The 22,364-nt window shown below is 36.7% G+C and overlaps 1 protein-coding gene across 1 annotated transcript in view; it reads left to right on the plus strand.

Moving 5' to 3' along the window:
* The window catches only part of SEC63 (SEC63 homolog, protein translocation regulator), a 63,746-nt gene that overhangs the window by 24,304 nt on the left and 17,078 nt on the right, over nucleotides 1-22,364 (plus strand). The window contains exons 4-11 of the mRNA XM_055713750.1: nucleotides 576-688; nucleotides 3,370-3,431; nucleotides 7,003-7,061; nucleotides 7,687-7,737; nucleotides 10,306-10,414; nucleotides 12,876-12,970; nucleotides 15,639-15,771; nucleotides 16,920-17,012. Coding sequence (XP_055569725.1) covers nucleotides 576-688; nucleotides 3,370-3,431; nucleotides 7,003-7,061; nucleotides 7,687-7,737; nucleotides 10,306-10,414; nucleotides 12,876-12,970; nucleotides 15,639-15,771; nucleotides 16,920-17,012 — 715 coding nt within the window. The remainder of the gene's footprint in view (nucleotides 1-575; nucleotides 689-3,369; nucleotides 3,432-7,002; nucleotides 7,062-7,686; nucleotides 7,738-10,305; nucleotides 10,415-12,875; nucleotides 12,971-15,638; nucleotides 15,772-16,919; nucleotides 17,013-22,364) is intronic.

The raw sequence follows: 22,364 nt of genomic DNA on the forward strand, positions 1-22,364 counted from the left end.
AGAGGTAATGTATTCCCTTTGTTCAAGAAGTTTGAAATAATTCATGGGTACGATAATTCTAGTCAAAGGTATTCTTAAGTGGCAGGGTAATCCACTGTTCCTGGTGACTGACAGATTTATTTCTGCCTACAAGCTACAAGTGAACCATCATACCTGATCTATGAACTCTTACTTAAATAGAAGTATATTGCAAGTGAGAATTCCTTGTATTCATGCATATGTTTAGGAAAAGATAAGATTTGTGAAACAGATAAGAAGACCTTATTTTTTTTTTCCTATAGATGGATGAACAAAGTAATCCAGGAAAAAAACCCAACCCAGTCACCTTCATATCTTTTGGTTAGACTGTGACTTCTGACTTGATTTAAAAATATAATGTTTATAAAAATGTTATTAGAAAAATAATAAAATGATGTTTCCATGAAATACATATGTAGTTTCATGATCATATATTAGAGTATAATTCTTCAGTGAATGATTCGGAGAAATATCTCACAACGTGTTTAGAATATAGATATAGAATAATGGATTTGATTTAAGAATTTATTAATAAACTCAGAAATTTTCTTTTTAAGGGAGCAAGTATATCGGAAATTAGGAAGCAGTACCGTGCACTATCGCTCAAATACCACCCAGATAAAGGAGGAGATGAAGTTATGTTCATGAGGATTGCTAAGGCCTATGCAGCGTAAGTTTCTTTTTTTGTCTATAAAAAATGGGAACTTGATATTATGGGGAAGGAAACCTTTAAGGTAATAGCAGGGATGACTTAAGCAGCCAGGAAAAATGTGTTTAGATATGTAACAAAAGTCAAAACATGTCTCAGTTCAGTGCATATTTGCTTTGTACAAGTTAGGAAGGATAATTTAATTGTTTAGTAACTGTGAGAATACTGTTAGATTTTTGTATTAAACTTCTATGTCAGCTAGGAAAAGTGTTTCCAGTATTAAATCTTTCAAGATGATAGAGAACAAAATGGGTGTTGCAGTTTTTAACCAGTCAGCCCTGTCGCAGCAATTGTGAAGCATGGTTTAGAAAATAAACACACTGTTCATTTTGCCTGGTGATAAAACCAAAGAGTAAGAGATCCTATTTTAACTCTGTTCCCATATAGCGATAAAGATATTTCAGTTTGGTTCTGACTCAGTTTTCTCTTGGCTCCCCCGCACGCCTTTCATTTGCACTCGCCTTGCCTTGCAGTCCTGATTTTTTACTGGGTGGTTGTGTCATGTTACCTATGTAGTTTTTGAAAGCTGAATCCTCAAATCCTCTTTTCCTCCAGAGTATTTTTTGGCCTTATCTCTGCTTATAGTGTTTTTTGGTTTTGTGTATGTGATTTTTTTTTTTTTTTTGAGAGTTGATGTCTAATATTAGAATTTGGTGTAAAGGATGTCCCTTTTTATTGAGTTTTTCCATAGTAAAGATGAGGGTTTAGGTTTTCTAATTCTGTTCATACACAGAATGTTAATACACCTTTATATTCTTTTCTACTCTAGATGATAATTTGTCAGAGTCCAATAGTCTCTGACCTGGTTCTATTAGATATTCCACATGTGGAGCTTGTAAAGTTTAATACCAAATTTGTTTATCTGAAGACATTTGATGTTACATTCAATTTCTGATTTAGCAGGGTGCTACAAAGTATACTAAACCCACAAACATTTAACAAATGTTTACCACAAACAAAGTTAGGCTTTGCAAAATACAGGAATTTCAATACACAGTTCAGTCACAATACCAATGTAATTCCTGTTGCTGGTCTCTCTGATACACTCAGTGACACAATGCTGGGTGTCCCCAGGTGCTGGGAAGACATGTGGGCTGAAGCCAGCTCAAGCCCACTGCTCCTTTCAAAATTCTTTCGCTAGTTGTCTAGTTTTTTACTGTGTTGGGCTGAGCCAGGTATGCACTTGCCCCATGTTGGTCTTGCAAGCTTGAGGAGACATTCATAGTTTCCCAGTGCACTCGAGGGAAACATTTAGAGCATCAGTTAGTTGATCTAATCACATGTTGATGTGTATCTAAAACAAAGATCACCCTCTGGTCCGCTTTTGTGGTGAGACAGTGTCAGCTTCTTTGCAGCAGCTGTGGTGAGTTACTATGGTCAGTCTGAGCTTCCCGGTGCATCGCCCTTGCCCATCCCCTCTGAGCTTTCTTCCATTGTAGGAATTTATTGGGTCAGTCACATCATCAAGGAACCTAGCAAGTTGGTGATTTCTGCTTTTAAATCAATTGTCTATGTGATTGACCTTGCTGACTGCTTGAGAGTCCTTTTTGGGCTGAGGTGAGGAGAACCAATGCCGTGATCACTTGAATGGTTTTGAAATCATACTTTCTGCTTAAACACCATCTGCATTACTATGAGTCTTTTCCATAGGATATTCTGGTATTGCTTTCTGAACTCCTGAAACAGCTCACTACTTTGCTTTGCAAGCTAGTGCTCAAATGCTTGGTGATACAATTTGATACTTCATATGCTAGTACAAGGGCTGTGACAGATGCATATCTTGAAGTAAACAGTGGTGAAATTTCTTGGCCATGCTGTCTTGAAAGAATGTAAAAGCTACCCATTCAGTGAGTCTGCTTGTTAACAAATGTGAGACTTGGAAATGATCAGGAGATGTCTTATTCACTGGGTTTCTTGTGTGAGACAAAATCTGTATAGTAAATGCCTTGTTCTGTTTCCTAAAGCAGTATTCTGCCTTCTAGTAATAGGGAGTCTGTTTGAGGTGGTATATTATTGCCAAGAAACTGTCATTACAGAACAGGCATAGCAACTGTAAGATTTAGGAGGTGGTGGCTTTATTTTTTTCTCTATTCTTAAATATGAAACTAGGGAGTTCCAGGAAAAACAACCAACCAACCAAACACCATGCCATCAAAGGCTAAAAGTCTAGGATAAGAGAATTAAAAGTCCATATGGACAATTTCTGCTGTATCAGCTCATCTTGCATATTCTCCTTCCTTCTAAAAAAAAGATATTTTCAACCTTTTGTTGTCTTTCAATGTCAGGTTACGGTACAACAGATTTTGAAAGTACTCTTTGCTGGATGGGTACGCGGTCACTCTCATGAAAAGGAGATGTGATTGTTCCACCTCCTGTACAAGGGCACGCTCTCTGTGTCTTGATTTTTTTTTTTTTTTTTTTTTGCTGTCGGAGTGCAAAAAGAATTCACCTGTGTATCATGAAGGAACATAGCAGTATTGTTTCATATCAGATTTCATACAAACAATAGCAGAAGTGGTTTAGCTTGCCAACTGTCTCTGAAGGATAGTACCAATGGCACATTTTAAAGTTTCTGTATGTTAATGATTTTTAGAGGAATGTCTTTACTTCTGTATTAACTTAATATCTCTTCTTGAAATTAGCTTAACTGATGAAGAATCACGAAAAAATTGGGAAGAATTTGGTAATCCAGATGGACCACAAGGTAACAGTTACGAATGATGGAAGTCCTGTAACTTCTGTACATTGAGCTATATAATATCAGATCTTTCAAGAAACACTGAGATCTTCATATATATAGAATAACTTTTTCCTGTGATTTGAAGCCATGCATCCAATACATTCTTTGCTTGTGAAACTGATTCTGGGGTGGTGGTGGGAGGGAAAGGCAGGAAAGAGTTTGCTTTCACTTTTCTCAAACTTCTCATTGGCAGGGGGAAAAGAGGGAAGGGTATTTTTTTTTAATTAGTCAGCTTCAGTCAGTAGAGAGACTTGCCAATGTTAAAAGGAGGTATAAGTGAAAAATAGAATAATACACATCAGAAACTGGTCAATGTTAAGCATTTCTTAGTATTTATGATCAGATAATATAGATGTATATTGAAAAATTACCAACTAGCCATAATGCAATAAACACACTTCAAAGGGATGTATGTGAGGATATGTATCTATTTACGTAAATACTACATACACATCTGCCTTCCATTTGCTGGAAGCAGTGCTATTTAAACGTAGCTCTATGCCACCTTCATCTTGAGAAGTCCTGGTGGTTATCCCTGTGCTGCTAGATTGTTCCTGGGCAGGTAGCTACCTGAAAATAATCCTGATGATGGTGTATTTAAGTTTTACAGTAGATGATCCAAACTGAAATAATTTTAAGACTGAAAGTCAATAGATATTTTTCCCTCCTGTTTGCAGTTGGTGAGTTGCTTGTAAAATATCTTTGTGACTGTTTAAGTGGACTAATTGTGAGGAAGAATATTGTGTGTTTCTAGCTGCTTCTAATACTCATTACAAGCAAAAAGGAAACTTGCCATCTGTTAGGACAGGCTTCCATAGATCTCTGCTTGCTGATGCGTTGCAGTTTGTGGGACTGAGTTATACTACATATCTGTGTGGAATGAGTTAAGGACAGCTTGGGAGTAATAAATGGGATTTGTGACCCAATTGTGAAATTACAGGATGATGTGAGGGAAATCTGTGCTGGAAATTCTTCTTCTGACTTGGATCCATCCAACATGGGAAATTTTAAAAGGGACCCCCTCCCAGCCCCTGAACTAGTGTTTCAAAGAAACAATCTTCCCTCTCCCTTCAAAAAAAACCAACAATGCCAACTAAACCATAGCCTGACAAAGGCATTTCTGATGCACTAAAGTGGTGGTTTGCTTTCCTTAACCACAGTGTTTTATAGCATAGGAAATTTCTTTCAGTTCCTAGCTTCTCTTGGTTTCCTAGCCACTCAAGTAGGAGGAATCTTTCCCTCTTGCTTCAAAATGAAAATAACATCTTGCTTCAGAAATGCTATCACAGTATCAGCAAAATGGTACTGTAAATTTTAGTCTGGTATATATGCAGAAATAGCTTGCTTAGGACCTTTCCTGACGCTAAACTGTTTTTTGCATCCGTGAACTAATAACTTAGTGTTGCCAAGGCATAGGATTTCAAGTTAGGCGGTGTGTCTGTGTCCTTGAATGGACCTGAAGCTGTGACTTGAAAAGCTAAAAGCTGAGACTTTAAAGGCATGAACATCCTTGTGTAGTTGGCTCAGATTGCTTTCACAAACTTAAGGGACTGTGGTTTCCCAGAGGGTGAAATGAATGAACCCTTTGGTAGGGTAGCACTTCGTACTATAAGTGTGATGCCTCCTGCGCTTCTGAAACTTGAACTCAGTCTACAGTGGAACTGGAGTTACCTGCTTTGCTTCTAGGTCTCTTATTGTTCATCTGAATGGTGGGCAGAAGCCTGGAATTTTCTTTCTCCCATCCTCTTTTCTGTAACCTTGTTCCACATTGAAGTGTGAGAAGCTTTCTAATTTAGTGAAATTCATCTTCTTTTCATTTATATACCAGTAGTGTAAAATTTGTATCCAAGCTATGCACTCTTAAGTTTTCCAGTTCTGTGTAGTTAAGGACTGGAGACAGTCCCTTGTAGAGGTATATTCTGGGATAAGGTGAAGCACATCTGGTGTTAGACATGTCTAAACCAAGTTACATGAGGTCCATCCCACCCTCTGTGCCCAGCGCAAAGGAACAGCAAGCAGTATTTGTGTCCACCCAACCGAAGCAGCATGGAAGTTAGAGGCAGGCAAGCAAGATATTCTTGTCTTTGGCATGACTTGTTTACTAGAAGTAAAATACTGAATGTGCAAAATCTTTTGAAGAGTAAAAAGTAGGTGAGGGGACCTGGAGAGCAGAAAAATATACTTTTATTAATGTAAGGCAGTTTTAGTAGACTATTTTCCCTTGTATTTGCTGATGCTTCAGCTCAGCGAGCATGGATAGGGGCAAGGAGACTCTCAGAACAGAAGAAGAGGAGCTTTGTACTGAACTACTTCTGTTCCTGGAACAGTTTGAAGCTAAAATCCTAAAGGTCAAAAATACTGTGGGAAACTGGAATTGGTATCACCAGTAAAAGACACACATTTTTAGTAGATTCTTCTAAAAATCCATAACCATTCACAGACAGCAGTGTCTCCAGACTCTTCTCCAGAGCAGGGCATTTCCTATGACTTGTGGTTAATTTACTGAGTGTTATTCTGTTGAACTCCTCAGCTTGAGGTGTGGTTAAGTTGGTCAGATGTTTAATTTGAGTCTCCACAAATAGTAATTTCCAACTTAACTACATAGAAGTCATGTTAGGCTTGTGCATAACCAGTAGGTTGTCTGAATTGATGTCTGTCGCAATCTGTTAATAGACAGTAGTATCTAACTACATAGAAGATCCTAGCCTGTCCTTATTTAAGGGAGTACTCCTCGCTGATACGTGCTAGTACTGAGGAAAGCATGTTTTTTGGTTTTGTTTGTTTGTTTGTTTTTTAAACAGGCCCTAGAAATTTGTAAAGTGGTTTGTTTTTTTTTTTTCTTGTTTTCCTAGAACTTTTAGTGTGGGAATAGGTAGCAATTGTGAAGTTCAATTTATTACTGCTAAAGTGTCTGCAGACAAGCTGTTTGATGCTATTCTGTATTTGGGTCTGTGTACTGTAAATGTTATAGTTAGAGAATCATGTCTTCTATTTTCTGCAGCCTGTCTCCTTTTGAATTGAAAAGTGTTCCTTTCTCTTTCTTGCCAATCACACAAGAATTTGAATTGGCAGAGTTTTGTTTTTACAATACACAGCTTAGAACACTTTTCTGAAGTTACAAACTAATAAAACTTTTCCCATAGAATTCATTTGCACAGTTTTCTTGCAGCTCATGTATTAACTGAGCTCTATGTATTTAAACTGCTGAAAACCCTGCAAAGCAAAACGCATAAATCATTCCATCTGTGAAACCTTTCTCTTTTCTTACATATTAATAAATCTTGCATATCTATTTTATTGCAATATGTTAAGCTAAAATCTTTCGTATTTCAGATGTTGCATTTAAGTCTTGTTATTTTATTGCACGCTTGAGTGTCTTTCTAATTTGTTTTTTGATTTTGCTAAATCTGTTTGAATTTTGCTTGTTGAAGTGATACACATGAGGATTGGTTTTTTTTTGGTTTTTAGACTTAATGTGACTTCAGAACAATTCCTTAATATCTTATAGTGAATTTCCTCTAATTTCATTCTACAGCTACAAGCTTCGGTATAGCTTTGCCAGCTTGGATTGTGGATCAGAAAAATTCAATTTTGGTGAGTCAACTTACTTAGCTCAAGATTTTAAGGTGGAGTTCCAAGTATTCACCTTGAAATGTTTCTGGTTAATACTGTGCATTTTAGTCGAAGCACATAGGTAATAATACTTGGGTCTAAATGCACATCTTTGAAGCATATTTCAGGATAACGAAGTTGTACTGTGGTCATCCCTGCTACAAAGTGTGTGTTTGCTGTTGCAGGGAAATACATGTAGAACTGTTTGTTTGCTGCATTTCTGTAGTTCCATTTGATTAGCTAGAAATGCTGTAATGTTTTTTCTGTAGCATTTGTTTCTGCAAGGTATTTGGGTTACCTGCTTGATTTCTTTTAATGCAGTAGTCATCTCTGTCCACTACATCAGTTACCTGCCAACCCACCTACATCAATGCATGGATGATTTAAAAGATTACTTGCACTAAACTGATACTCCTTATTTAAACCTGGCCAACTGTTTATATTACTTGTAAGTTGTTCCTCAGAAATAATGACAGATATTATGCAATAAGCTTACATTATAGTAGGCTTGTGGTAATGCTGCTTGACTGTATTTTAGAATAAAGATTAAACAAGAATGACATTAACGGAAGTATCTAATGCAGTATGTTTCATATTTTTTCTTCAGGTTTTGCTTGTATATGGATTAGCATTTATGGTTATTCTTCCAGTTGTTGTGGTAAGTATTATCCAATTCATATTCTACCCTCTGTAACCAAGCTGTAAGCAAAGCTCTCTTAGACATAGAGTTGCTCATTCTTGCCTTTCAGGGAGAGAGTGAGCAACTGAGCTTTTTTGTTTTGTGGTGTGTGTGTGTTTTTTTTTTTTTTTTTTTTAGTGTGGGTGTGTTATTATTTTGTTATGGCAAAAAAATTTAGCTGCTGTATATATAAATAGGTATATGTATATATAAATGTAGCTGGGTTATATAACTTGTCTTGTACCTTCTGTCAGTCATCACGTGAAAATGAGTATGATGTGATGAACTTGAGTATATTCAGTGGTGTTCATGTAGAGCCAAGACTGAAATGTCTGTAGCTGGTGGTACTAGAATGATTACTGCATGTGGAACAGGTTGTTGTTTTTCCTGGCTGCCTTTGTTTTCATAACTTCAGTTTTTACTGATCTTCTGTACACCACGAGGTGTCTGCCCTTTGTGTGAGAAATCAGTTGCTAGGTGAGTGATATTTCAGGGCTTGGGTTTGCCTTGTAGTATAGTTTCTGAACAATGTCACTTTTCCAGCAATTGTGCATTTGGGGTATGGCGTGAAGAAAGACTCAGAAAATTGACACCCAGAAACCTTCATGCTCTTGGAAAGGAAGAAGATTCTCGTTTGAAAAAGTGCCCTGGGATCTTGGCAACTTGCTTGCATCTCTCTGTGCAGAGGCTCAGCCAGGCAGTATCCCTTCTCTTTGAGAGTCTTTTTGCATAATTGTAGATTTAGTGTAGAAGGTTAGTTGTGGTGATTTCAACAAGTTCTTGAATAAGAAGTCTAAAATCCAGGGTACAGTGTCGACACAGTTTTCCTGTCTTTCCTTTTTGGTTTCAGTTGGTGTTTGTTGAGGCTTTTTTGTATACATGTACTTTTAGTGATTTATGTCAGGTTTATCATAGCTCGAGTGAAAGTAAACATCCTTTCTGTTGCTACGAAGAGATGTCCTGAGCACAGGAGAGAATAATCTGCCTCTTCTTGCCCCTATACCAGATGTAGACTTCTGCATTCAGTACATTCAGACTTGTCACTGTAAATTTCTTTTGTAGTCAGTGAAGAGGAATAGTCATTTTTATGGAGCAAGTTATTTTATCATTTCATTCTAAAGTAGACATACAAGATGATTCATGGCTTTAATGGGCCTGTTTCTCTTTTATGAATCAATAAAGAAGCTGAATTTAACTACAGTGTAGTCATTGTATCTCCCAGACAGGCATCTAAAATAAAGTAAGGCTGGTTCTACCCTTCGAATCCAGATCAACAGAAAAGGAAAATACTGATACGTAGTTCTTCCTAGACCTCTACTGACCTAAATAATGTTCTGTACATGAGGCAAGAGAGACTATCTGTAGCTACAAAAGCAGTTAAGCAGCGTCTTTCATGTAGACTGGCTATAGTTATATTTTTCTTCCATTACATATACTGGACAAAAATTTGATAGCTATGGGATTATAGTTAAATTTTTCTGCACAAAAACTGTAAAAAAAAAGTTTTGTACTATGTTGTGTCAGGGTTCATCTATTTATAGAAGAATCAAACCTGATTTATTAAAAAAAAAAAAAGATTGAGGAGCCAATCCTAGAGTATTTCCCAAATAAGTAAATTGAAGTTCTTGCTGTAGTAGGGGAATTTCCACTATTAGCTATTAAATTAAATAGTGATAAACATCACTTACTACTGCTTGTTACTTTTCACTTGTGATAAACTTTACAATAGATTGAGATGTATCTTGGATGTTTTTTCTCATGTCAATGAGCTTTGCTTATAAGGAGGAGTTTAATGAACAGACTGCAATTCCTAACTCGGCACACCATTTTTCTAAAAATATGTTATAGAGTACAATCACAGTAAAGTGAGTTTCATAATTTGAAGTCACTAGTATAATGTTAATGAGGGAATTACTGGAGTGTTTCTCCAGGTTTGGAAAACTTTTTCTGTCAACCTGAAGGCATAGGGGTTTGAAAATTTGCAGCAAGGGTACTGGACCACTGCCAGGTTCCCCTTCTGAAAAGCATTTTCTGATTAGGTAACTTAAATTATTTTTTGCAAATTTTCTTACAGTGGAATAAATGTCTCACTTTGTTCTTGGTTTGGCCTTGTTCTTTCTAAACTGAATTTCATTTGAATGCTGAGTTGCACAGTAAGGAGTTACTATGTATGTAGAAAGTGGTAAATTCGGTGGATTTACTGCTTAGTGATTCACTAAAAACCCCACCAAAAATAAACTAAGCAGTGTATATGTATGTGCATGCATGTCAGGGAGTTCTCTAGCTAGAGATCATCTAAAAATTTTTAGCATCAAATGCTCTCAGATAAATATATTGGTATGCTTTTGAAATTTGTGTAAAAAATTTTTGTATCCCACCTTTCTGAAATTCATTTAACTGTAACGTAGGTAAAATGGCTGGGCTGAGTTACCTGGTTGTGAACAGACATATGGGATGATCCAGCTTTTTCAGTGTTTCAGATGTTTTCCAGATGTTTCAATGCTTTATCGTAGCTGACATAATTTTGTTTTTTGTTAAATGTTTCAGGGTTCCTGGTGGTACCGATCAATACGATATAGTGGAGATCAGATTCTCATTCGGACAACTCAAATATATACATATTTTGTCTATAAAACACGGAACATGGACATGAAACGTAAGTAAAAGGCGTCTTGAAATGTTGATTTGTTCATCTGGAAATGTTGATCCGATGTTAAAATGCTTCTGCTTTATAAGCCTTTGTTAGGTTAAAATAATGTTTCTGATTCTTTTGGAGTGTTTTTAAAAACTTCGTTTTGTTGCAGGTGAAGACTTAAGTATTTGGGAGAGGGGGTAACATAGATGTATGTTTATGTCTGTCTGTGCATTTTTATTTTTTTTTTAAAAGATCTTGTAAGTTGGGAAAAACTTGCTGATCAGCCCGTAGTCTTGAGTCACTGTGTGGCCAGTAGGAGCGAAGCCTCTATCTCTGTGTTTTCTTCAGTTACCATAACAAAATAGGCTTTGGGAATTTTCTTAGGGGCTGTCACAAATTTTTTTGTATCACCAAAGAACGAAATAGAGAACCAGAAATGCTTACTTTGTTATGTCATAGTTAAATTTCCATTGAAAAATTTTGCTCCCTATCAAGTTCCTGTTACTTTGTTACTCGTTTATAGTTTTTGATATACTTATTTTTCTTGTCTGCTCACTTCTAAGGGATTTAAAAAAAACTTTTTCTGCGGAAATCTGTAAATACATTGTATTGGTGCAGAACTGGATCTTTCAGTTTGGAGCCTAGCATGGGCCTGAAGAATTTGCATGGTACTAGTTAGTTCTAGATCAGATTTTACTAGAATGTGTGCTCTTGAATGTGAGCAATTGAAAAGCAGAATAAAAAAGCCTCCCAAACCCCTGAAAAGGATTCATAAATGTGTTCTCTTACTCCCTTGAATTGCACTGTTCTGCTTTAGATTTGCCGGAACATTGCTGGAGCCCACTCTTGATACATTATTTCCTACTGAACAGAAATGCTTCACAGAAGGAATCCAGGAGGTCTAGGAGATAAGAATATGGAGATATGTTAGCTTTCTAGTCACAGCACACGTGGGTTTGTGTGTGGAATTAATTCAGACCAGTTTATGCTCTCCACCTTGTACTGTTATGCTTTTCCCTGTCTCCAAACAGGTAGGTGAGAAAGGAGGGGTGGGAGAGTAGGTGAGACTACTTTAGAAGTTTAGGGAGATCTCTGCAAACTCTGGTCTCTTTCTCCAAACTTGTCATCGGTAGTTTATTTCATGTTGAACCTTGCTGAGAAACATAGCTTTGAAGCTTGCCTTTTCTCTCCTACAGACTGATTAAAAAGTTAACCCGAAGTTTAAGTGGCCTTATTTAAGGTCTTAACACTTTTCAGGGAGTCCTGGGGTCAGAGGCAGGTTGTTTTTTTTCCACTGAAGTCTGTTGTGCAGCTGAGGTGGTTTAGACAAACTGTACAGTGGTCAAGTAAGGCTTTTGCTTGGTTGTGAATCCCACAGTGGTGAGGCACCAGTGCCAAAACTCAGTTTATGCCTGGGCAAATGTAATCAAACCAGGCTAGGGAAATGGTGAGAAAAATCTGCATGACTTGCCTTATTTTAGGTGTTTTATTTAGGGTTCTGGATGAACGGATTTTTTTAAACTTCCCTTTCCTGAAGATCCACAGTTGTTGATCTTAAATAATAGGAAAGAAGTTGTAGTTGTCTGGAACTCTTCAATATGCTCTGCTCAGGAAGTAAATAGATAATTGAGAATGGGAATAGAAATGAAAATTGATGCTCAGGGAACTTGACTAGTTGTTAGTAGTTGGAATTCACCCCTGCGAGGAGGCCAAAATAACTTTAACTTGCTCAGAAGAGGACTCACTCGAAATTTAAGAAAGAAGCTTGAGTATTGCTGAAAATGATTTTAACTGGAGCAAATGGAGTGAGCATTCTCTTACTGTCTGTGGCTGAGGGGTCTGTGTTCATCAGCAGAAAGCTCATAATGGGCTAAAATATCCTATTGTGTAGGTCTTTAATCTTAATTACACAACAGAATGTTTTGAGGTAGCATGGATTTTCCTAATCATGTTAGGAAGAGAGCAGTCCATCTTCATGGGATTTGTTTGCAGGGGTATTTACTTTTTTAATAATTAAAAGAAATTTTTTTTGGTGAATTTTCAGTGCTGACTGAACAGATAATTGACTTGAAATTTTATCCTTCCTGCCTTCCCCTCCAGTACACATGCTGTGGTGGTGGTGCAGGCACATGATTTGCTGAGAGGAATGGTTCTGTGAGCATGCAGTAGTTGCCAAGCTGCTGTGCAGTGACATCTACCAGTCCTAAAGAAGCCTAATGATGCTTTTGTGAAGACATTGAGTCAAATGGTGGACTTGATGCCATGCAAAATGGAGCTTTGAGTGATCATTTTTTGTCTTGTACCAGGCATTGGTTCTTGCCTCCTGTGGCAGTAGTAGCTGACACACTAAATAGAGAACGTGAATATTCATGGGGGTTGGGGGAAGAGTGGGAATAAGTTTTATGGCTGAGGGTTCTGAAGAAATCACTCATGGCTTAGCATGTTGCTGATGTTTTCTGTCTGCCTCTGATTATCTTTGCAGGGCTTATCATGGTTTTAGCAGGGGCATCTGAATTTGATCCTCAGTACAACAAAGATGCTACGAGTAGACCAGCAGACAACATTCAGATACCACAGGTTCGTTATATCAAGAATATAAATAATTGACCCCATCAAGGGAAGAAAGAGATGGCACTTCTAGGTGACTAGCAGACAGAATTCAAGTTCTAAAAGCATTAATTTTGTTGAGATGCAACTGTATCCCTTCAGAAGTAGGAATTAGAAGCTAGATTGATTTAATTTTTTTAAAAGATGACATTTATTGGTGATAATGCTTAGCTTAAATGGATTCAGTTTAGTATATAGACTGCTGGGTTGGGTTTTTGTGGAGGGATAAACTAAATAGGGAATTAGAGTGTCAGTCCTTAAGACATTTTGAGTACTGATATAAAGAGGTGATTGCCATTTGATAAAGTTCTTTTAAATCATTAACACAGATCAGGTTAATTATGTTCATAATGAAATAAAATTATCTGATGTCTGAATTAATAGTGTCTTTAAATATTACAAAGAATCCTTCATGAATGTCTGTTCCCCCCCAGGTTGCCTTTTATTTTCATTTCCACTCAGTGTCCCCAACAGAGATGCCATAATGCATACTGTGGCAAATAATTACTGCTAGCAGAGCTTTAGGACATCTTATTTATCAGAAACGAATGCTTTGGTTTTCAAAAGTTTAAAGCGCAGTATACAAAATGCTCCAATGAAAATGTTCAGATTTTACAAAATGAGGGGGTGGTAGTCTCACAGATTTAACCTTTGCATGTACACAATTGAATTTTCAAGTCATAAATGTACTTTGTCCTAAACATAAAGAAAATACACTGAGAATACTTAATCGTCTCTTTTACAAATTCTTTATCTTGTGGACTTTTAAGAGAAGGAGCTGGAATTGTGGTTAGGTGAGGTTTGGCAGTAGGAGCACATGATTGGAAAAGATCACCTTGATCATCAGTTCTTCTCCTGTGCTGTTGCAAGCAGTGGCATTGTGTAAGCCCTTTACATTTAATCGTTCTTTATTTAAAAGGCACTCAAGCATTCTGTAACCATATTGTACTGAGAAGCTGTTCTAGGACTTGCTGTTCTAACAGTAAGGAGTCTTGTTTGTGACCGGTTTATAGCCATGTTTTTTGTCATCATTATTCTTGAGTCTAAATGATTCTTGGTGTGTTTATCCTTAATGCATTTATAGACAGAAGCAACAGCCTATTTGTTCTATTTTTGTCTTTATTTTGCTAAACTAGAAAAGCTGCTGTCTTTTAATCCCCTCTTTCCCAAAAGGCTCTTTCCTCATCCTGCTATGTGCTGGATTGGGGTACTGTTCCCAGTTGAAATATTTCTAAATTTTACATTTTTTTAATTTTATTTTTGTGCTCGGAATTCTCTACGGTATTCCATATTAAGTCTTAGCAGTGCCTTAGTCGGTGGCACAACTATTCCTGAATTTCTGCAGGGAATATCTTTCAGCATATGGTTTTCCACAGCCGTTTCATACGGTGATTTAATACAACTAGTGTGGGATTGCAGTTTTCTGGATTTCTCTTGTCTTATATACCTCTGATTTCTAGCTAACAAGCTCTCATATTTGAGCTGCACTTTTGTTAGCATGCAAGTGCATGATCTTGCATTTTATGCTTTTGGATTTTGTTCCATTTCTAAAAGTCCAGTAATCAGTTATCTGCTGTGTTCTTTTTTCTAAGTATATGGCAGTACAGGTCTCTTTATTAGCAACATCCTTCTGTATTGATACTTTGTTAGTGTATCCTGCTTTTGGGGCCATGATCATTGTTCCCATTTTTATTTCACTGTTTTATCATAAACCAAGAATTGATAATTTTTATAAAGTTTTCTTGCCAAAATGTTGCTGCTCTTGATCTGGTGTTATACCAGGATGTACTTACAACAAACTTCTTGTTAGAAGATCTTTTTTTAAGTGTAGGGAAAGGCTGGTTGAAGGTCAGTGTAGCCTGGCTGTTGGTATGCTAAATTCCCTTTGTGACTGGAGCTTTTGGAACTTCAGTCTCTGCTTAGGTGACCTGTTGACCTAAAAAGTGAAGCTTCTGGGCCGTGTATTGATTCTTACAAACTGTAAGCTTCTTTTACTCAGCTTTGCAGCCTCTCCCTCCAGGATCTCCGACAAAGTCAGGTGAGAGAAACCTGTTTAAACTGTACGTCTTGGTCTAGTCAGGATCAAGAGAGGTCATCCTGAATGAAGAACACCACGCTTTTTTCACGTTGGTGCTGTTTAGAAATAAGTTAAAATACTTGATCTTCAGCCTACCAGGGAGTCCAGGCTTATAAACCCTCCTTCCTGTGACACCTGAGACTGCTTCTGAGGAAGTTGTCTGGGTCTTAGGTGGGTGAAAGGTCTCAAGGTGATGCTGTTGCTAGTGCATATTGAGTTTAATATAAACACCTTAGAAATATGATTGAATCCAGTGAACTTTGGCAATAAAATCAGATTTTAAAAACTATTTATCTATCAATACAGATTCACTCAGTGTTATTCAAGGCATATTTCTTGTGTGCAAATTGTTACTTCCCACCTCCCTCCTGCATTGAAGCAAGGCATTTGAAGATACTTTTTGACTTTCTGGAGCTGGGTTATGAATAAAAATGGCTAACATTCATCTCTACAGAACTTTCCAGGGAAAAGTTATTTAAAGGCTTGCTTTTCTGAATGTAATTTTTTTTCCTTGTAAACTGTTCTCCTCCTGTATTTGTGTGTTTAATTATTTTATTTTAGCTAATCAGAGAAATCGGTGGCATAAATTTAAAGAAGAATGAGCCTCCGCTCACCTGCCCTTACAGCCTGAAAGCCAGAGTTCTGCTGTTGACCCATCTTGCCAGGATGAAAGTTCCTGAAGTGCTTGAAGAAGGTAATAGCTTCTCCCCTAATGGGATATTGTGGGAAACAGCAACATGTTGCATGCTTTAGTACTCCTAATTCTTGTTCATTAAGGAGTTGCGTGGATCTCTGCTCAATACTTTATGCAGCGTACTTAGGTTTTTCAACTTTAATGACTCTTTAAAACATTTACTCTTTCACTTGACAGCCCTGTAATACTGATATCCTACTTTTAAGTGCTTTTTGGCTACAAATGTGACCTTGACATTTTTTTTCTTTGTAGTAGGAAAAAAAGTTAAATGTGAAGTATATTTGCTTTTCAGAGTAAAGAAATCCAAGATAAGCCTAATACTGCTTGCTGTTACATTTCCACCACACGTGGTTATTTTTGGAGTATTTTAGCCCACTATGTGAAGCAAAGATGGCAAGATCAGAACTTTAAATATCAGTTACCGATGGGCTTCAGTTTGTGTTTTACAATTTTTCATACTTGTAAATATACAAATTGAAATGTTTCTAAATGCAGTTCTTAAGTTTCAGCTGTGAAACTCGTGGTTTCTTAGGCTGACCAACAAGCTGAATATGTTCTGTATCTTAATGCAAATTGAAAAAACCCAACCAAACAACAAACCAGTCAAGATGCTTTGGTTCAAACTTTCCAGTTTCTTTCAAAAGAAAAATGATCAGTTTTAAACAGTCAGTAAAAATCTCTTACCGTGCTTGCTACTTACTGTTCATACTTACAGCTTCCCAGATCTGTATTCAAACGTAGTTAGTGCTTTACAACTAATATGTTTGCCAAAACTAACGTTTCACTCAAAAATCCTTTTTTTTTTTTTTTTTTAAACCTGTGATTACCTAAAGAGGTCACGCTGTTTTAATAAGACTGGTAAATTGCTTGCTATCCTGTTGCTTTTTTAGATGGATTTAGTAAGTACCTCTTTGTTCGATGTGGAAGCTGCTTGTCCGGTATACAAAATCTGTGTTTGCACTTGCTCTTTCAGGTTTTGTTAGGGAGCGTTATAGATGGATGTGTCAATGAGAATAAAGTGGTACTTTCAGTAACACAGGAATGAATAGAAATGAAAACCACATCATTAAATGTCCAGTTCATGTAAACTGTCCTCCTTTTTTCCTAATAGAAGTGCAGCATAATTGCAGCCAGTTAATGTCTTGCAGATCAGCAGTTTATCCTGAAAAAGAGTCCTGCACTACTGCAAGAAATGATTAATGTGATCTGCCAACTAATAATAATGGCTCGAAGCCGGGAAGGTAAGAAAAGAAACTGTATAATTAAAATTATTAAATATGATTCTTCATTGCAGTATTTCATAGTCTTTGGTTCTTGTGGAAAACTTAACCTGTGATATTTAGAAACGCCTAAATGCACTTTTGCTCTTTTTACTGTTACGAGAGCACTCTCTGTCTTAAGGATTGCACTTAGCAGTGGCAGCAGCATTTCTACTCTGAAATCTTGTGTTCAGCTTGTAATTTTTGCAATTGGAAGTTTCACTTGAAATGCTGCAATTGAAAACCTTTTCTTAAAGATCTGGTCAATTTTTGGTAGCAAAGCACTTAATGTAAGACAAATTACTTGTGTTCATCCATGTTTTCATTTGCACTTTTACAGTTCATAGAATCATAGAATGGTTTTGGTTGGAAGGGACCATAAAGATCATCTAACTCCAACTCCCCTGCCATGGGCAGGGACACCTTCCACCAGACCAGGTTGCTCCAAGCCCCATCCAGCCTGGCTTTGAACACTTTCAGAGATAGGGCATCCACAGCTTCTCTGGGCAGCCTGTTCCAGTGCCTCACCACTCTTGGTGAAGAACAGTTCTTCTGTTTGAGTATCATTTGGTTTTTTGGATCATTTCTTTTTATTGCTTATATTTCTCCATTTTAGGATCCTGTGCTGTTTAGCCTGCTATGATTTTTTTTTTTCCTGAACTTGTAGGGGCAGGTTTACTTTGCTGTAATTGCCATAAAAATTAAATTTAATTGAAATGTAGTATTTAAGCTTTTTTTATTCTTACTGTAAAAAGGCAGTTATGCTAAAGATGGCTGCTTGCAGTGTGAAGAAACAAGGGCTTGCATCTCCTTGCTTTATTACAACAAACATAGGCAAGGCATTTTTTTATGCCAAACTGGTGACCATTTTGGTTGTTATCAGGTAATACTTACTGGTTGATCTTTACTAGACAAAACAAGCATAGATAGCCTCCTAACAAGAATGGTTTTGGGGAAGATCTTTCCCAGGTGTGGTGCTGGAAATTGTGCTCCATAACTAAATAAAGTGTGAGAAGGGGGGACATGAGCAGATAAGGATGTTGTGTGCTGGCCTACGTCCTATTTTAGAAAGAAGTATTGATGGAATGTATTTCTAATTGTCTTTTAAACCTTACCTTTACCAGTCTGTGAGACTGCTGGAGAGAAAACTTGAAACCTTGAAGTAAGCAGGAGCCATATTTTTCATTGTAGAAGTAATCTTCACCTAACACTAAATGGTATTGTTATTAATGGGTATCATATTAAGAGCTCAGTTGTGGATATGTTTTTGTGAATATTCTCCAGACTAGCACTGCAACAAAAGTCATAGAGATATGCTTGAAACTTTATTAGTGTAATAGTTTAGTCATTTTTTTCATAAAAAGCTAAGTAGCTGTTTTGGAAGTGTAGTGTTTTTTTTGTTGGTTTTGGTAGTTTGTTGGTGGTTTTTTTGAAATTTTGCTAGTTCAGCTAGACCAAGTCCTCATATTATAGCTAATTATGAAAAGTGCATCTTTTTACTTGTTTATAAGCCCTTGTGCATGCCAAATGTGTAGGTATTTTTAAAAAAACCTGGATAGGTTTTTTGCATAAAAATACTTGAAACTTCTGAAAGATGTCTTTTAAGATGGCCTATATATATATTGATCAGCTATCAAATACTTGTTTTGTCATGTGCAAAATGAAACCAAAATATTACAGATAGAAGCTTTTGCATGCAACAGAACCAGAAGTCTTTGAAAAATGAAGAACACCTATAGCTGCTCTTTTAAAATCTGAAATCAGATACTTAACAGAGTGCATGATGTACTTCACAACTTGAATGGCCTCCAGGTAGCTGTATTCTTCTCTAGTTCTGTATGTACGTGGAGATATCTTTTTAATTTGACATTAAAATGATTATTTATAGATGCAGTGTATTTAATAAACTGCTCTGCAGTTCCAGAAAATGTAGACTTTAGCTTAAATTAAAAGAAAAAAATCAAACAGTATTTTGGAAGACAGTAGTGGAAACTGATTTTCCATTTATTTGCATGTGAAATGGAAGTGATGGTTATTAAAAAACCAAACCTAAACAACCTTTAGTTATAACTGTTCCTAGAGATTATGATGATCCCTTCCAACCTTAGTAAGTCTGTGCAAGTTGATGAGAATTTATAGCTGTCATTACGTATGGTAAAAGTTACTTTCCTAGAATTTTGAAAAAAAGTAGAAGGGTGTCATAGATATAGTTGAGGATTTGTTTGGTATTTCTTCAGCAGATTTTCTTAAAATTATTTCCAGAGTTTTAAAACGGCAATATTCAGAAATTTGTACCAAACATTTCCTCTCACTTCCATGCCAGTGCATGCTCAGCACAAAGCATCAAAGGGATGGTGATACCCAGCAGTTACCCATCAGGCTGACAATAACGATTTTGAGCACTTGAAGGTAAACTACTTCAGAATTTTGGTCCTTGTTCTAAAGGAAATCACCATTTTTGCTACTTACCACTCAGCAAATTTAAAATGTTGACCCTATTTTTGATGACTGTACATGTAGTGATAATTTTGCCCCCATGCCTGACTATTGTTGGAAAACAACTGGAAAGTTAAAAGGTGTCATTGTTTGGGTGGTTTTTTTTTTCTGTTAAAATATGTGTAAAATTAAGGTCAGATATTGAAATTTTTGAGAGACTGTTTTTCTTCATGTATTTGTCATCTCAACACAAGTAGCTTAAAAATTAACTACAGATGGTTTTGGGTTTAGTCCTAATTTTCATTTAAATCAGCCTTGATATGGTTCATAAAATTATTACGTGCTATAATTAGCCATAGATGTTCAGCAGTTCTGATTTGCGAAAAATGTGATGGCATGCATTAATATTATCTAAAGAAATATTTTGGGGACAAATCTTATTTTGTGAAACCTAAATTGATGGTGGGACAAGGAGTCTCAGTTTGTGCTGCATTCATTTATGTCTTTCAAATACCCTGAATTATAATAACAATATAATACATAATAATATATCACAATAACTACGATAATAATTATCATTGTCATTAGCATAACTAATAACTAACCATTTATGCACACTTTTTAGTCAAATCTTTTGAAGAAAACCACCTTGGATGAATCTTCATGATCTTGGCACTTAGTTTTCTTAGTTTTAAAAATGTCCGTATAGCATTCCACTATTGGTCCAGTACCAGCTGTTCTTGGAGAAGGTGCAGGAAAGACTTAGAAACACTAAGAACAGCACATCACAGAATGAGATTTTTGAAGTTCTGTGTGAGCCCTTCACAGGAACAAGCATCTTGCCTCCCAAGATAGTGAAAAGTGGTACCTCAGGCTGCTGATACATCCTCATAAGACAGGGACTTTCTTAACAAGCGCCATTAGAAACAATCTGTCTTGAACAAATGAGTGTAGATGTGGCATAAAAATAATTTAATTGTGGTTACTGCTTAAGTTTTAACAGAGCTATCATTCTTTGCAGATGAGTTTGGGTTTGTTACTTGCAAGGAACTTGCAAGGATCTGGTTTCACAAAACCAAAATTGATGTTTTTGTTTCAGTCCAGTCAGTGCTAAGCCTTTTCCAGCCTGGTGGCAATTGTGAGCTACCTCTAGATAAAATGTCTTGTACTCTCTTGCCTGATTTCTACATGGTCTGTGAGACTTTTTTTTTTCTTTTTTTTTTTTTCTTTTTCTTCCCTGAAAATACGCTTTGGTCTGTGGCATCCCTTGCTTGCATGTATTGTTTTGTGGTGATTAACTGGTAGTTGATAATCAGCAGGTCTAAATTATCTTGATGGCTTCTTTGACTCTTTCTTCATCCTTAACTATCACAGGCAGCTGCCCTGCCAAGCAAGGCGTTCGCTGCCAGAAACATGGAATGTGCTGTGGTAACTGTCTGCAGAAAGGTTAGGCATCAGTTCAGCTGTCCAGTCGAAGTGTGATTCTTAATTCAGGTTGGAAGCTGTGGTGTAAGGTAGAGGTGGTGGTTTGACAGAGGTGTATACCAATCCTTCCATTCCTTCACAAGCAACTATGATTTGCATTGGAATTTGTGATTGACTAATGTCATATGTTTTGGATGACCTTAGTTTAAAGGTCATCTTGTCTTGTGCACTTTGACAAGCAGAAGCTGTCAAAATACGTGCAACAATGGCATTCATGTTACGGGGACAGTCAGGTGGTGTTAAAAGCTATACTCTGTCCTTAGATCCACTGTCAGGGAATTGCAGTGTTATTTTCAGGAAACAGAAATAATATTCTCCAACTTTATTAAAATATTTTTCGGCTGTCATATGGATTATGAGTCAGTGCTTTAAGAAAGAGAAGAATTTCTACTCTTTGACTAGTGCTCTGTGGTCTCAAAGCTTTATGTGAATGTCCCGCAAAAGCCGGTTTGTCAGAGAGTATTTAAGATTCTTTTATTAACTTGGTTTATAGTGTGGGTGTTTTTAATTTAAAAAAATTATGTGATTCTCCTTAGCAGCAGCCAAAAAATTACAGGGGAGGTGGAAGATAGGTAAGACAAAAAGTAAATTTTGTGCTGTTTATTTGGGAGATCAGCCTTTCCATTACCTTTTTTTTTTTAAATGTCAAGTTACATGTTTGTTACTTATCAGTATGTCTAGCCAGATAGTTCCATTCATACGGTATTTTTCTCTTTACGTTCTGTATAACCTTCACAGTGTAATATACTGGGTTTTAAAAAAAAACAAACTCCTGCCATGTAATTTGATTTGATAGCTGATTATATTTATAGCTTGGTGTAATTAATGAAGAAACAGGCCATTTGAATGGAGAGGGGTAGGTGGAGCAGAGGTGAGAGTGATCTTTCATGTGCCTTTAACATGCCCTGGTAGTTGCTTATAAATTTGTAGCAAGGTAGTGGTGTAAAGGAAGGAGGAAACATACTGAAGGCACCAAATCTGGGAGTTTTGCATCAGATTTATTACCTTCTCGTATTTCCTCTATAAAGTGTTCTAAGATTAATTTAAACTTGCTTTTTATCTATTTACATGGCCATTGGCACTTAAAATAAACATTCAGCAATTTTTGGCTTTAGGACCCTTTTGGTCAGTGCAGGTGATATATGGCCTGTCTACCTTCCCACCCAGGCATAAGTAAACCTGCTTTTATCCACACTTCTAATCGCCTTGATAGTGTGATAAGCTTGATCACACAGCCCTAGCAGAGTGGCCATATTCCTTCTGACCATCTGTCTGACCAATCTATTGAAAGATACTGCTATGTCCCTGTTGTAGTGTCCCAAATATGTCCATACCAAGTATATGTATTTGTGTACGTATATATTTTTTGTGTACGTACACAACACATTTGTATTCATACTGATTTTTATATGT

The sequence above is a fragment of the Falco cherrug genome, chromosome 6 (assembly GCF_023634085.1).
Source record: "Falco cherrug isolate bFalChe1 chromosome 6, bFalChe1.pri, whole genome shotgun sequence".
In the NCBI taxonomy this organism is placed as follows: Eukaryota; Metazoa; Chordata; class Aves; order Falconiformes; family Falconidae; genus Falco; species Falco cherrug.